Source organism: Lepidochelys kempii, chromosome 1 (assembly GCF_965140265.1).
Source record: "Lepidochelys kempii isolate rLepKem1 chromosome 1, rLepKem1.hap2, whole genome shotgun sequence".
Classification (NCBI taxonomy): Eukaryota; Metazoa; Chordata; order Testudines; family Cheloniidae; genus Lepidochelys; species Lepidochelys kempii.
The window spans coordinates 331,033,634-331,050,174 of record NC_133256.1 but is presented as its reverse complement, the minus strand read 5'-3'; the positions used below and the strand labels follow the sequence as shown (position 1 = coordinate 331,050,174).

The 16,541-nt window shown below is 37.5% G+C and overlaps 1 protein-coding gene across 4 annotated transcripts in view; it reads left to right on the top strand.

Moving 5' to 3' along the window:
• CACNA2D1 (calcium voltage-gated channel auxiliary subunit alpha2delta 1) overlaps positions 1–16,541 on the top strand; it is a 683,143-nt gene that overhangs the window by 481,503 nt on the left and 185,099 nt on the right. For all 4 annotated transcript variants that reach the window (XM_073328631.1, XM_073328632.1, XM_073328633.1 and 1 more), the window contains exon 7: positions 4,417–4,548. In XM_073328631.1, coding sequence (XP_073184732.1) covers positions 4,417–4,548 — 132 coding nt within the window. The remainder of the gene's footprint in view (positions 1–4,416; positions 4,549–16,541) is intronic.

Below are 16,541 nucleotides of genomic sequence, written 5' to 3'. Positions count from 1 at the left end.
GACTGGAATAATATATAACATTTACCACAATAATTCTGCCTAAGTTGTGTGCATTTTTTTAAATCAATGAGTCAACTTCATTAAAATAGGAGATGGATACCCAGTGCCCGCCACCAACACTCTAAAAGACAATCACTTTTATGTTATAAATGAATTGCTGAGGAGGTGCTTTCTGTTCCCTCCAGTGTATGCATAGCTGCATCATTAGGGAACAGTAGCTGACATCTTTTCAGAGATAGTAAATAGCTCTCAGGCTTTTCAAATAAAGTCATACATTGCCTTCTATTCAGGCCAGGCCCTATACATTAAATAAATCATCAAAACTAAGTTCTTCCAGTTCTGTTTAAAAGAGAGCAATAGTGTCGTGTTTTATTGATTGCATTTGCAGAGGCAGATTGAATCCAGGGCTTGTCAAGGCTCCTGAATCCTATCTCATAAACAAAAAGGAGGGGTGGGGAGGAGAAAAGACAGATGTATTTCAACGGAATTAGCAGGAAAGAATGATGTTGCCTATCAGATGATGATGAATTTAGTATTCTTTCCTGCCCATGTCAAGTGGGAGGTAGCAATAGAAGTACACTGAAGAATCAATCTCCAAAGACCAAGGCCTGTTTTTTAAGAGGATTTAGGAGTAAGCCAGTTATCATCAAAAGCTCCATCATCTTACAATGGTATGCTTCAAAAGATAAGGTAAGTGATCCTAGCAAATGTCATTTCTCAGTTGACCTGGCCACTACAACTCATCAAAAGTCCATTTTAGGAAGGTCCAGTTTTTCAAAACAACAAAAATAAATGAAAATATATATACTATAGCTACTATAAGAAACACTTACTTTTGGGAAGCCAATAGAAATCCAAATCTTACAGTTTAGATCATGGTCAGCTTAATTCAATATCTCTGGACTGATTTAGTTATGTACAAAATGAGTTGATATTTTAGGAGGGAGTGGTTTGAGGAATAGCTCTTTTTTGTTTGTTTTGTTTGTTTATTTAAGATGGCTTTTCTTAAGGTGAAAAGCTTCAGAAGCATTGCTGTTAGAAGTTTAACCAGAATCAACTATTCATCAGAGGTGCCAGTTTGAAATTGCCTGTTAGCAGCCATAGAAGAGGTAGATCTCATTATCAGCAAATTTTGGCATGCTTGCTTATTTAAAGTGAGGGTATATCCATCTGCAACTGTAAAGCAGTATTAGCCGTGGAAGTGATGGTGAAAGCTATAATTCCTTACAATTATTTCTTCACTCCCTGTCCCTTTGGATGGATATTCTGTTTGTGATAGAAGCTTGTTGTTTTATAGCACGCACACAAATACCAAACCTCCTCCAGGAATTTTTAATGACCTTATGTTGTGGTATCTGAATAACAGCCTTCCCCCATTGCACTGTACTTTTGCTTCCAAGCACATGACATGTTGCTGCGGCCACAGTGAGAGAGTGAATTAAAAGGAAGTTGATGCAAATTGAAGCATACAATTGTGTGAGCTATTTCTGTAATTTAAAACTGGAGCATTCACTGTATTCATTTCTGGGGTGCTGGAAGGTTTGCTTTTGAAAATGTGACAGTAGAAATGCTACTCGTATCAATAGTAGCTTTCTCCCCGCTTTTTTTACTACTATAACTGGTGCTAGAGTGAGCTGCTTTTTCTGGTCCAGTTAAACTCCACTCATAAATTCCTGTTTTTAGGCATTCCTACTTGAGAGGAAACAGTTTTTTTCCTGGATTTTATTTTTTTTTCCTCATTTTTAACAAATCATTCTTAAAATGCATAAATAAGGAAAAAAGTCTCTTTCACGTGTGCAAAAATATTACTTTAAGGCAAAATATAGTATGTATTCTAAAATTCTGGGGGTAGGATGCAGGGTGGTAGGGAATTAACCTATAAATAAAGACAAGGTTTAAAGTTAACTGTCTAGCACCTTTTTTTCCACAAATATCAGAAGAAGGGAAGGGATTTTGCCATAAAAAACCATGGACAAAAATCAGAGGATTTATTAGTAGGTGAATTACTCTATTATATCAGTAAGGTCCTTGTCACTGTAGTATCTAGGTATTTCAATAATATGTGTGATCACTCTTTTTCCCCCTTGTTAACCATTATTATTATTTATGCGTAGGCTTTTCTGGGATATTCATCATTGTAGTATTTGAGCACCTCATATACTTCAGTAGATTTATAGGGGCATATCGTTATCCCTATTTTAAGCATGGGAAACTGAATCATGGAGAAATAAGTCCTTCCTAATTCAGCAAGGCACTTAAGCACATATCTAGCTTTACACTTGTGCTCAAGTTCATCGCTGTTTAGCAAAGCACTTAAGCATATGCTAAATCCCATTGACGTCGGTGGTCTAAGTGACTTGCCCAAAGTTATAACGGAAGTTTGTGCAGAGGTGAGGATAGCACCTCTATCTCCTGAGTCTCTGTCCAGTGTCTTAATGCAAAAACCCTCCTTTTATCTTCCCCATGTTCTTAGTTTAGAGGCACCTCATGCCAAAACTTGCATTGACTTCACAGGGGCCAGGATTCCAAACTTTAGGTATTTAGTCATGTAAGTAAGGTCCAGGAGAGAATCACTGCACAAATTAAAAAGAGTGTTTCAAGGACTGTACAAAGACTTCAGTGCTTCATTACATAATTATACAATAGAGCAAACCTGCTCTAAAGAACATAATTGTACAATAAACATTTTTATAATGATAGTTAAGTAGTTATTGTACTGTGGGAATTGCTCCTCTTTCTCAAGTAAATATATATTTAATTAGATATTTGACAAAGAGACTGGGTATATAGATTTATTGGTTACAAGGGATCTGGAGAATAGGTTTAATTTTATATTTCTCAAAAAGTCAGCATCTCAGAACAGAAAGCACTTTTAAAACTTCTCTGAAAAAATAAATCTTTCACAGAACATAAAGTGTACCAAATGTCCCGTTAGCCTTAAAAACCAAATATATGACATTTAATGTTAGCATTTTATTACTTTAATTATAAAAACCTCAATTTAGAAGCTGATATTAACTTCAAATATTGTACCAAGTTTTATTCTTTGTCTTCCCTCCACCTCGCCTATAAAGCTTTGCAGAATGATCCATTTTTTTCTGTCTGAAAGATGGACTCACTTTACTTAGTCCAGCTTGAATTTCCTATAGACAATTCTGTAGAAATACAATAGAGAATTCTGATGAAAAGCAATATTCTATACGTATTTTGTCACTTCAGATATATTTCTCCCCTTTCCCCGCCCCTTTTGAGTTCACTGTTGGTAATGAGAGTGTCTCTGTCATCTTTATAACCTATGTATTTCAGTCTTGAAGCATTATTTATAATGCCATCAGACAAGACAAAGGAAAGCATTAGTGACCCAACCACCAACTAAAACCTTGCTCTGTTCTAAGAATCTGAATGCCAAGCTGGTGCCTAATGTGATTGAGATATCTTTGGAAATTAATAGGATTTATCACTGATTAAAGCACGGTACCATAATTCAACTTCATTATTTGTTCAGTTGATTAGTACTGTAGTGGAGCATTGTTCATAAAGCCCCTACTATCTTTTTCCCACTAAGGCATAGAACATGCTAATATAAATATTTGCAAAAGTAACACAAGCATCAGTCCAGGGCAGCTTTGTGACTATGAATTTCCATGTCACTGGCCACTTAGTGTTTAGTGCTGATCATGCTTAAGCATATGAATTTCCTTGTAGCTCAAGTTCACTGTGGAACTGACCCTGCTCATGAATATTAATGTCCACAGAACTGATCTTTCTGCAAGTGTTCACATCCATAAACATGAAATCCTGTTAACTTGCAATAATGAGCACTGCCTTAGTTGCTAGTCCCAGCTCGGTTTTGCAATTCTAATGTTGTTTAATTCATTGTTTTCTCTTTTCCATGGAATCCATCTTAAATAATCGCATTTAGCTTGAAAGAGAGACCTTTGTTACATTTTCCTATGACTTATACATCTTTTGTTGGTATCACCTTGCTTTGTCTCATGGCTATGTCCTGTGATCAAATAGGTTATGTGGTTACATCCTCTAATTTACTTATCATTAGCCTGGAATCAAGAATAGAATGGCCCATCAGAAACAACATATTTCACAGAAGAAATTCAGTATCCAAAAAAATAAGAATAATCTTTGCATACAGATGAATCACTGGGAAAAAAAGCAGTACAGGAAAATTAAAGAATATTAATCCTTTCAAGGAGTAGGACTGTATTTCCTCAAATTTACTCTGTTGATTACTTAAATTACGTACTCTCTAGAATAGTTGTTAGAATAGTTTACTCAGTTCCTGCACCATATTTGTCATGTTAAATCTTTCACAATTTTTAAAATTCCTGTAAAGAATATTAGCTGCTAATTATGTAAATACTTAGCTTTGTAATACCAAATATGTTTCCTCTTTTACAGCTACAATAGTGTTAAATGAACTCAACTGGACTGGAGCATTGGATGAAGTATTCAAAAAGAACAGAGATGAAGACCCAACTTTGTTGTGGCAGGTTTTTGGTAGTGCGACTGGCCTCGCCAGGTATTATCCAGGTAATTGCCAGCTTATAAACAAATAGCATGTCTCCCAGAAATCCCAGTAAGGCATTTCCCTTTATTTATCCAAGCAATCCTATGACAATTAAAGGTAACTTAATTTTCTCAGAACAAAATTATAGATGGCCTGGTTCTCTTCTTAGTTACCCCACTGCAAATTAGAAGCAACTCTATTAACTCAGTGAAACTGTCTTGGTGTAAAACTGGTGTGAGAGGGGAAAATGGGTTCAGAACATTTCATCAGCTGTAACTCTGCACTAAGGGATGGGTTTCAGGAGTATAATGTTGCTTGGAATATTGTGCATCTGCATTGTTTCCATATGTAGTTCTCTAAAAGTATGTCCACAGTTCAAGCTGGGAGTGTGATTCCCAGCTCTAGGAGACATACTCCTGCTAGCTTTCATCCAGCTAGAGGACCAAAAATAGAGTGTAGGGGTGGCAGAGTGAGTGGTGGGACAGGCTCGCTTGCTATAAGTCATAACCATCCTAGATCATAAGCAAGTATTCAGGGCAGCTAGCCCCGGCTCCCGCTACTCACACCACCATGGCTACCCTCTAGTTTTAGCATGTTACCTTGATCAGAACTTGCTCAGGTATGTGTCCTTCAGGTGAGAATCACACCCCCAGCTCAGAATGTAAATATGCCCTATATGACAGCAGAGGAAACTACAGAATAATGCTGGAACATTTGCTGGTGAGGTTTGCACCTTACATGTTTCACGAATGCTTGACTCAGTAGCTTGGCAGACAGTCTTGTAGATTAGGCACAATTGTATGATGATGTATTTATTCGCCAGATTCAGGACCTCCAACAATTATGGCCATGCCACTAACCCTAAAACTAATTAATACAACTGGAGTTCTTTTAACCTGCTTATATTCCACCTGTCAAATAGTCAGCTTATTGTATCACAGGTTTCAGAGTAACAGCCGTGTTAGTCTGTATTCGCAAAAAGAAAAGGAGTACTTGTGGCACCTTAGAGACTAACCAATTTATTTGAGCATGAGCTTTCGTGAGCTACAGCTACAGCTCACGAAAGCTCATGCTCAAATAAATTGGTTAGTCTCTAAGGTGCCACAAGTACTCCTTTTCTTTTTATTGTATCACAGTAATTAATGTAAGAAGATGTATATTTTAATGGCTTTTAGTCTGTTGATTGAATATGTTCCATAAGGATCATCTATTACAAAGATTTGTTTTATATTAGGCATGTTCTCTACACTGGTGCTTTTATTGTTGAAGTTGTCCATTCTTTTTAAAATTACACTATAACCAGCAACAGCATGAAGTTTATGTACATTATCGTGTATCTCCTTTACCTGTAACTGGTTAAGAAAAAATGTTAGGGTGTTCCTCTTCTGTTCAGGGTGGATTACTGGCATTTCTGAGGGTCCGGAGGTTTACATTAATACTGTTGTTGTATGATTAGCACAAGTGGCTGTTAAACTCCCTCGGGGTAGTTGCGAAAAAAGATATATAGTACCTCAGTCCGGTGGATGTCACCATGCTGTTAGTTGATGAAATAACTACAGTGAGAGGTAATGAGTAAATAATAATGAAAAGGCTACTTTCATGTTTCCCTTGTTACAAGGTTCTCTGTCAGTATACTTATGTGGTACATTAGTGCTGTGCCTTGGGGTCACTATTAAAAGATCATAATAAATCAATAGTTTGTGCAGTGGTGTATTCCAAGTAGAGAGAAATATCTGTGAATTCTCACATTCCACTGTTGTATAACTGTTGGAAACAGCTGGCACTCTTAAATGACAATCATATTTGTAATATATCCTTAAAGGTGTATTGAAAATACATTTCCACCAATTAAATCTAGTTTAGCTATCTATTTTAGGTGCTTACATCCATAACATCTGTGTGCCAGATGTAACATCTTTAATAAGGTATTTATGTTCCCAACACCCTGTGTTGTAGGGAAGTGCTGTTAATTCTGTTATACAGGTGGGAACTGAGACATAGCAAGACTAGGTGAGTTGGCCAAGGTCACAGAGGGAGTCTGTCAACAGAGCAGGGAATTGAACCTGGGTCTCCCCAGTCTTAAGTTAGCACACACACCATTAAACCATCCTTACAATTTAAATGAATGGAAAATAATGGTATGAAAATTACTGTCCTTTGAATATTCATATGAATAATATATTGGAGATTCTGAATGTATGTGTTTTGTAGATGCATAGTCACATATATCGTAAAATATAGCAATAATCTTTTATTCCTATGTAAAGCAGATGCAGTCAACATATAATTTGTATATTAATGTATTTTTGCTGGGCTTGAGCTTGCTTCCACTAAATGATGATAAAACATCCATTGACTACAATAGAAGCAGGACTCAGGCCACGAAGAGCTATAATAGGGTATGCATTTAGTAAAATCAAGTCAATTCAAAATATCTTATTTATTGCTTTCATCAGGTGTATATAGGGACAATATATTATCAGTATAACTGACAAAACATATGACTATATTGATGTTAATCCTGCACTTTCATTAAAACCTATATATTGTAGTTTTACATCATACAAAAGTGTCAGTATTATAGTATTCGGAACCCCATATCATATTGAAAAAAATAATGTCTGTGAGTGAAATCCTGGCCCCATTGAAGTCAACTGAAGTTTTGCCATTGCCTTCAGTGCAGCCAGGATTTCACCCCATATGTTTCCAAAAATTGTTTATTGCCTTAGACAGAAAAGGGACATCCCTAAGAAAAGACACACAGACCAATTTGGAAATGAGAATACAATACCCTCAACCAAAGAGGAAAGCGCTCAGTCTTTTAATATACAGGAAAATGAGAGAGAGGGAAGATATACAAGAGTTTCAAGTACACAGACCATAAAGTTTATAGGCAACACATCAGCATCCTGGAGCTGACAGAGAAGCAAATGTTCCAGAAATATGTTTGACAACAAAAATCTATCATTTCATTGAGGTGCTGAAATGGGACCTGCAGAGTCAGACGCAGCTAAATCACACAATAGTTGTAGTGAGGAAAGTCACTACTGCCTTAGGATTTCTTCTAGAAAGCAACTGGAAACACTACTGGTATTAGACAGTCAGCATCCTCCCAGCTGTTACATCTAGCTATTATACTCTAATGAACCATAGGTGAGTGTTCTTGTGCTTAGCCCTGTGCATGCAAGTTGGAAATATGACTGATTGGTATATCTGTAACTGGACAATTCCCTGACTCCCAATCCTACACATGTCATTAGTAGATTGTCACTAGCGTAAACATTGTGTGTGCATTCTTTACCCTCAGTTTAAGTTGATGAGCACTTTGGGATTTGGAAATTTGAGCCCAGGTGTTTTTTGTGCAATTTCTCATCTTTTTACGTGTGCCCTACAAACAAATTTGTGTCAAACAAATTATTAGCTGCAACTTGCCTACCCAACCCTAGCTGTAAATATCTCCCATAGAGCCAGTCTATCTTTGAGCAATTTGAACTGGAGAGGATGAAATGAAGGGGATGACCTGAAAAGATCTGGCTAGTAGGCGATATCTTGAATATCAGGGCATGATGAGGTATTCAATTGATGCTTTCAGATGATGATGTCCTCCTTCTGTGAGTGATGAGATGGCGGTTCTATTCTAGGTTACTGGCCTAGTCGATAGGGAAGAAGTAATAGATATGATATATCTTGATTTTAGTAAGGGTTTTGACACAGGCCCACAGGCCCACTGACACAAACAAACCAGGGAAACGTGGTCTAGATGAAATTACTATACGGTGGTTGCACAAGTGGTTGAAAGACCATACTCTAAGTATAGTTATCAACAGTTTGCAGTCAAGGTCTCACAGGGGTGAGTTCTAAGTCCGATACTATTGAATATTTTCATTAATGACTTGGATAATAAAGTGCAGACTATGCTTGTAAAATTTGCAGATGACACTAAGCTGGAAGGAGTTGCAAACACTTTGGAGGACATGATTAGTATTCAAAACAATCTTGACAAATTGGAGAATTGGTTTGAATTCAATGAGATGAAATTCAATAAAAACAAATGCAAAGTACTACACTCAGAGGAAAAATCAAATGCACAACTACAAAGTGGTGGAATAACTGGCTAGGTGGTAATACTGCTGAAAACTATCTGGGGCTTGTAGTGGACCACAAACTGAATATGAGTCAACAGTGTCCCAGTGTACTCTGCATTGTTGAGGTCTCAGCTGAAGTACTGTGTCCAGTTCTGGGTACTGTACTTCAGGAAAGATGTGGATACATTGGAGAGAGTACAGAGGAGAGCAAAGAAAAGGTGAAAAATTTTGAAAACCTGACCTATGATCTAAGGTTAAAAAAGTGCACATCTAGTCTTGAGAAAAGAAGATTGAGGAGGGACCAGATAACAAATATGTTGAGACCTGCTATAAAGACGAAAGTGATCAATTGTCCTCCATTGTTCTCATTGATGGTAAGACAAGAAGCAATGGGGGGAGATTTAGGTTAGAAATTAGGAAAACCTTTAAGGATAGTTAAATTTTGGAATAGTTTCCAAGGGACGTTGTGGAATTTCCATCACTGGACGTTTTTCAGAACAGGTTGAACAAATAGCCATCAGCATGGTCTAGGTTTACTTGATCCTTTCTCATCTCAGGGGGCTGGACTTGATGACCTCTCGAGGTCCCTTTCAGCCATTCTATTCTGTTCTATTCTATTCTTATGCTACCCTCATCATTATAGTATGATGTAATGAAGGGACAATTCTTTCTCTCATCTTCTGTTATTTGGGGGGGTATAAAGTTTTTTGTTTTGGTATAGTTGGGTTGGGTTGTTTTTAAATATGTACATGCTGCTGGGTTTATATTACCAAAGGCAAGGTTGAAGAAGTTGGAGTTTCCTCAGAGCTGATGACTTTAAGCCCAGATACATTCAGTAGTTCATATTTACCAGCTAGATTGTGATTCTACTTTCTCCACTAACCACAGAGCAAACCAGGGTAGGAGTACAATTCACTTTCTAACTCAACACCAACGGGGAAGTCATTTACTACTGATCATAAGCAGTAGCTTATAATTTCCCCCTCCATGGTGACTAAACAGTGTTTGCTCGCACATAGGATGGGGAAAACAATGAGGCTCCACCCAGTCCCTGTCCCTGCTCTCCCTGCAGTCTTGTATCAGCAGTGGCTGCTCTTTGCAATATGGTGGGACTCGATGTAAAGAATCCAGAGACCTCTAAATCCTCTTATGATTATTTATGACTGGAAGTGAATGCTGCAAGCCATGGCTGACCATTTTACTAGTGATCCAAAATGTATCTAGTTGTAATGTACTGAAAATGTAAAATGTTACCAGTTTAAAATGAAATGTACTAACTCTCATATTTTTCTAGAGTGTCTCTTCCAAATTTTCTGACATGAGGGAATAATTGTAACAGCAGCTGAGACATGAAGTTAACAAGTTTGACTAGAAAAAGTTTCCAGCTAGTGAAGTAAGACAGCTAAAACATTTTAAGTTTCACTGGCAATTTTAATTCCTCAGCCTTCTAGTTACAAACGTATCCTTATCAAAGCCATTCTTGCTTGTAGACCTAGTGTCACAAACCTCATATATACAACATCCCTTGAGAACAGAGCACTATTAAATAGAAGCATCTTTCAAGGAGATAAAAAACCCAAACAAACAAACAAAAAAAATCTTTGTTAGCAACCTTTAATTTCTGTAGAAAGAAGGCACAGCATAAACTATGTTAAAATGGGGTAGATAATAAAAGCTCCCAGGTAAGTATAAAAAAGGAAACTTTAACAGAGGGTTAGATGTTAAGAAATTATAATAGGACCATAGGAACAACAAGAGGGAAATCAGTGGGGGAGTCTCCTCAGTATCCTAGACCGTGTCTACACTATGGACCTTACAGTGACACAATTGTGCCACTGTAAGATCTCCTGTGTAGTCGCTGTATGCCAGGGGGAGAGAGCTCTCCTGCTGGCATAATTAAACCACCTACAATGAGTGGCGATATCTATGTCTGGGGGAGAGCATCTCCCACGGACATAGCACTGTCCACACCAGTGCTTTGGTCGGTTGGGCAGGTGGTGTTCTTTCACACCCCTAACCGACAAAAGTTTTGCTGATAAAAGTTCTAGTATAGATAAAACCTTAGATGTCTGTACACAAACGTAAGGTGTATGGGGAATAAATATGAAAGCAGTGGAAGTATTAGTACATAAGCTAAATTATGACTTAACTGGCATCAGTTAAGACTTGGTGGACTTGATGACTTCTCGAGGTTCCTTCCAGCTTAATGTTTATATGATCATATGGTTCTGTAATAATATGTGTGAAATCAGGTCTAGTTGAACTCAGGTTGTATTGGGATCTGGTAACAAAAGCGGAGAAGAAAGTGCTTATTTACAAACATCTGTCCGACAGAATGTAATCTAAATCTGAGAGAGACTCAGACAAACCATGCATTATCAAGCAGTAGATGAGACTGCAAGGGAGAAAGGAAAAGTTAAACAGAGAGATGGAAGGAATTCAGTGACTATACGTAGAGTTCTCTTAGTTATTAGACCCTTTTCTGCACAATACTGTCAAACCTACAGTCATAGGCCATGAAGTCATGGGACCCTCCTGCACTAGTGTAAAGTTTACCACCCATGGTCCAGGGAAACATGCTTGCAGACAGAACTTGTTGGTGACCACTTGAGCCACTGAGTTAATCAAGATGTCTCAGTTTCTTTGTTGACCCTGTTTGGGGCATATCGTGGGTTCTTTCCAGGGTAGATTTGATTTAAATCAAATTGATTTAAATCATGATTTAAATCACTAGTCAGGAAGACTCAATTTAATCATGATGGATTTCTACATAAAAGTGCATTCTTGTTGGTTGTTATAACCTTAATACATATTCTTCACAACTCAGAGATAGATGTAGGTTTCATTTTTAGAAGGTACACACTACACATTTCAAAGTGATTTATTCTGAAAACTTTTCAGATTAGTTTTACAGCTATATCAGAAGATTACCAAAGGTAATTGAAGCAGATATTTATGAAGTCATTGGAAAGTGAACTATCTCCAATTCAACAGGTTAATCATTAATATTCTGAGGATTTTTTTGCCATGCTATATTAGGAGGAGAACATCACCAGACAGACATTTAAATTGTTTTATTTAAGTAAAACAACAATGTTATGAATTCTGAATTTTTTTCTTCAACAGCAAACATAATATTTTAACAAAACAAGCATATTCATTTTTGAATTTAGTTAAACATTCAAGTTTTTTAAAATCAGGGTTTTTTTGTTAAAATTGTTTTTAACTAAAATAGTTACATGATTAAAAAAAAATTAAATCGACTATGTCAGCCAGGTCAAAATGAGAAACTTAAAATATTGGCTTCTGCAGCTAACTCAGTCATCTTCACCTTCATTTTCCTGTTTGTTCATAATCTGGAAAACAAGCTTTCCTGCTTTGTCAGGTCCCCAAGCAATATCTCAGTTTTGAACAAATTAGTCCAAAGGAAAAAATATTCTTTCTATACTGGCAGAAGAAGCTACTGCTGTTAAAAGTGAGATTATCACTTCAACAGTCTCTGAATCCAAGTGCTTAAGTGACTTCCACCAGTTCACTGATGTGACTTTCTTTAAAACATCATCAGCAAACATATATTTCTTGAATGGTTCACCCTTAGCTCTGAAGTTTATTATAGTTGGCATTATGGAGGGATGGTTGCTGGATGTCCATGTCACAACCAACTCCTCTTCTTCATCAGTTAAGGTTTGATCCTCAGACCGCATATAGAGAATATTTGCAAGAAAATGAGCTAGAGACAGTGCTTGTCCCATTCGTTTTTTTCATTATTGTAATTTAACTCTGTCATTGCATATTTGTGTTTTTAAGATCTCACGCCGTTCCTTCCAAATTTCAACAGTGTCAGCAATAAAAGAGCAATTTCCCTGCATTTTGTTCAAGGCTACGGAAATAGGCTTCAGGGTACTCAGCATGTGTTCAACATTTCTCTTAAACCCAATGTTGAGAACTTGGGCTGTGACAGTGCCATCCATTTTTTTCACGATTTTGTTCACAAACTGTCATCACATTAGGCCAGTTCTCGATATAGTGCTCAAAACAGTCCACGACTGAGTTCCATTGCACGTTTTGTTGAAGAGTTAGCTTGGTTCCTTCCACTTTTTTCAGAGCAGCTGCTGCAAAGTGGTTGTTATGGAAGTATTTTTCAATTTCAACAACATTAGCCTTTATTTCTGGAACACTGAAGTCTTTGGCTAGGAGGTGCATCAAATGAGCACTGCAACCATATGTCCCAATTTTTATATGGACAGTCCTGATATTTGGGGCTTTGCCTTATATAGGCATCTATTACCCCCACCCCCCACCCCCACTGCCTGCTGTTTTTTCACATTTGCTATATGGGGGGCTGAGAGAGGGCAGATACTCATACATTTGAGACATCTCCGCTACCTTCTCTAAGGCCACAAGAGGCTCTCTCCTGACTGCCTTCCTTCCCTGCTGTTGCAGGGCTGAAACAGCACAGACCTCAGGAGTGTTTTTTTGTGTGGTTTTAAATTCTTCAGCTCGGGATAGAAGTAGGGGAGAATTCAGTGCTTATAAGTGGTTTTACCCATTTTGCATTATCTGCGTTCTCACAGTTATCCATATCTTTGTGGCCTCCAGACTGGATTATTGCAACACACTCTTTCTGAGACATGTCTTGAACACCAATCAAAAGCTACAGAAAGTCCAGAAGGAAATTACCCGCTTCCTTACCAGTTTAAGCAACAGGAAATATATTACACCAAGACTGCACAAGTTTCCAATTTACTTCCAGGTCCATTTCATGATTTTTATTCTGACATATAAAGGCCTACATAATGAGAGTCCTGGATAAGCTGAGAGGCCAACTCTCTCCCCATGTGCCACCATGGCGCTGACATAATTTTTCTACCAGTCCCTAGATTTTAACATCTGAGCTTTCTGAATGGAAGGCCTTTTGCTGAAATTCACTTTCCCCATTTATCCAGCACTAGAGTCTGTTGGCTTTCCTAATATGATTTAAGGTTGCTTGTTTCTCAGGCTCGTGCCTAGTGCAGTCTTCATAGGAATGGTATATGTGCGGATGATAAGTATCTTTCAGTATTGACACTGGTCAACAAGCAAAACACGCTATTTACCTTTCATTAGCTTTATGCTTTCATCTGAAAGCCTTTAAAATGTTCAATGTCCCTTATTTTTCCTCTTTTTGCTAAAGTAACACATCTAGAATGCATAAGCTCTCGTGAGCTACAGCTCACTTCAACTCAGAGTTGTCACTTTGGATGGGCTATCACCAGCAGGAGAGTGAATTTGTGTGGGGGGGTGGAGGGTGAGAAAACCTGGATTTGTGCTGGAAATGGCCCACCTGATGATCACTTTAGATAAGCTATTACCAGCAGGACAGTGGGGTGGGAGGAGGTATTGTTTCATATTCTCTGTGTATATATCAAGCCTGCTGCAGTTTCCACGATATGCATCTGAGGAAGTGAGCTGTAGCTCACGAAAGCTTATGCTCTAATAAATTGGTTAGTCTCTAAGGTGCCACAAGTACTCCTTTTCTTTTTGCGAATACAGACTAACACGGCTGTTACTCTGAAACATCTAGAATGGGAAAATTACGTCTTGGAGTTCATTGAGAGCCTTTATCCTGATTTTCCTTTGATTTTCTAACTAGGGATCCGATGTTGGGTGGGAGGAAAGAGGGATTGTCTGCCACTGACCTTTGGGAGGGTTTCAGTTATTCAGTTGATCCTGCAATTAGTTCCATGTGGGCTGAACTCACGTAGAGCTTCACTGACCTTAGTTGGATTTCTTGCAGACAGAAAGGTCCACGTTGACAGAATAGATGACAGATACTAGGTTGTTCACATTTTGTTTGACGTCTATCCTGCTATCTAATTTCACTTCTGGGCTGTAAAAAAGCAAATGCCCAAAAGAACAATTAACTATAGAATTCTTGGTAGATTTAATGGAACTATAGATGCAGACCATCTATTTTCCCTTGTAATGTCTTTGAAATCCTTCTTAATTATAGATGTAATTGGGATTATAATTGTTAATCAGTGGATCAGTATAATGATGCTATGGGAAGCACATTATTTTTGCTTTACTAATTAGTAATTAAACTGAAGAATTAGTTTGTCTTTATATGGCCTTTGCTGAATGCCTTATTAGTCATTCCCTCACCTTTCCTTTTGTTTATGTTGTCGCTCAAAGGATAAGACCTTCAATAATGGAATTTGTTATGTTTTGGACTTCAGTCAAATAAACCAGAGGGAAGCATTTCTGTGTAGTTAAATATGATATACAGGTGTTTGTGCTCATGTTACAGGATACAGTTTAAGAAAGGTTGGCTGCACAGCGTTGCTGAGAAGAAGTTGTTTTTTTTTAAGACAAAAATGTCACCAGTCCTTGGTGACCAGCTGCCTAGTTATAATTTAGCTGTCCCCCTGCCCTCCCGATCTTGCCAAGGCTGACATCTTTGCTTAATTTTACTTTCTGGTGTAGCCCCATTCAGTAATAATACCAGGCTCTTATATGGCATTTTCATCAGTAGATGTCCAAGAGCTTTACAAGGGTGGGAAGTATAACTATCCCCATTTTACAGATCATAAAACTGAGGCATATTTTACACATAGTAAAGTGACTTGCCTGAGGTCACTGAGCTAAGAATAGAAACCAAGTCTCTTGAATCTCAGTCCAGTGCTCTATCCAGTAGGTCACATTCATGTTACATATTTAAAAATAAGTATGTTCAAAAGACTTTGAAGGATCTGTGCAGCCTTAGGGTAGGAGAATGGGAATCAGGATTTCTGGGTCCCTTCTGATCTCTACCACTGGTTCACACTGACCACACAGATTTTTAGCATCATTACCTCAGTTTACTTATGTTAAAACAGATATAAATATTTACCAATCTCCCAATGATAATGAGAACTTTTATTAAATAGATTAAAATTCTCTCTCAAGTCCTTACGGTCATTCCTTTGGGATACTGCGCTCTCCTTATGGAACTAGATGGTCCATAGATTTTAATGGGAGAACCATATAAGTAAGGAAAATAGAGGGCTGAAGATGAGTATCTGGAAGGATAAGTTTCCCCTTAATGTGTGTAAAGTGCTCTGAAACTCTCTGCTTAAACATAACTAGATAAGAGGGAGTCTTAAATTTTTAAAACATTGAGGAAAAAAATTATTTTGAAAATCTCTCCGGAAGTGAATGGAAGCCTGTCTTTCTCAACTGCTGAAACTTTCCCTGCTAAGGCAAATTAATAATGGAACAGCTTTAAAATCAATTTCTAATCAAATAAAATGGTATCTCTCTAAATGAAGGACTTGCTGTGCACAGCTGCTCTTATGTTAACCATTAATGCTGAGTAATAGTTTTGCCATGATATTGAACTCTCCAAAGAAAGTCATTACTGTAGCAGATAATAGGAGACTAGAATGTGTGAAAAATCCATACAAAATGAATCTGAAGCCTTGCAAAAAGAAAGTTTAAGGGAGAACTTTGTGGACTTTTTCATACATCTTTGTGTAGCTGACATTTCCCCTTTTACAACTGAAAATATAAAGAAGAACTTAGAGAGAGGAACATGAATGTTCCAAGTGTTTCAGCTTGTAAATTATCTGTACAATTAATGTTCTAGTCAGAATGGCTTCATCACATACAGAATGAGTCTCCATCTGATCATTATTCACTTTCTATTTTTTTAATGTCTGGAAAGAAAGGCCAAGGACTACAATGTTTGTTGCTCTTACAATGTTCATGATACAGACGCTTTAACGATTCACTTAATTGGGTCTCATATTTCTAAAGCTATCATGTTGAATGCCCGCAGTTATGCAAGCAAGCCAAGTCAATCATGTGAAAGCATTTTAGTTCTGGTAACAAAATGTTCACACCATGGCCAGTACCCATATATTATGTGAAAGGTAACACTGCCGCAGTGCATTTATCATTTAAATAGAAAC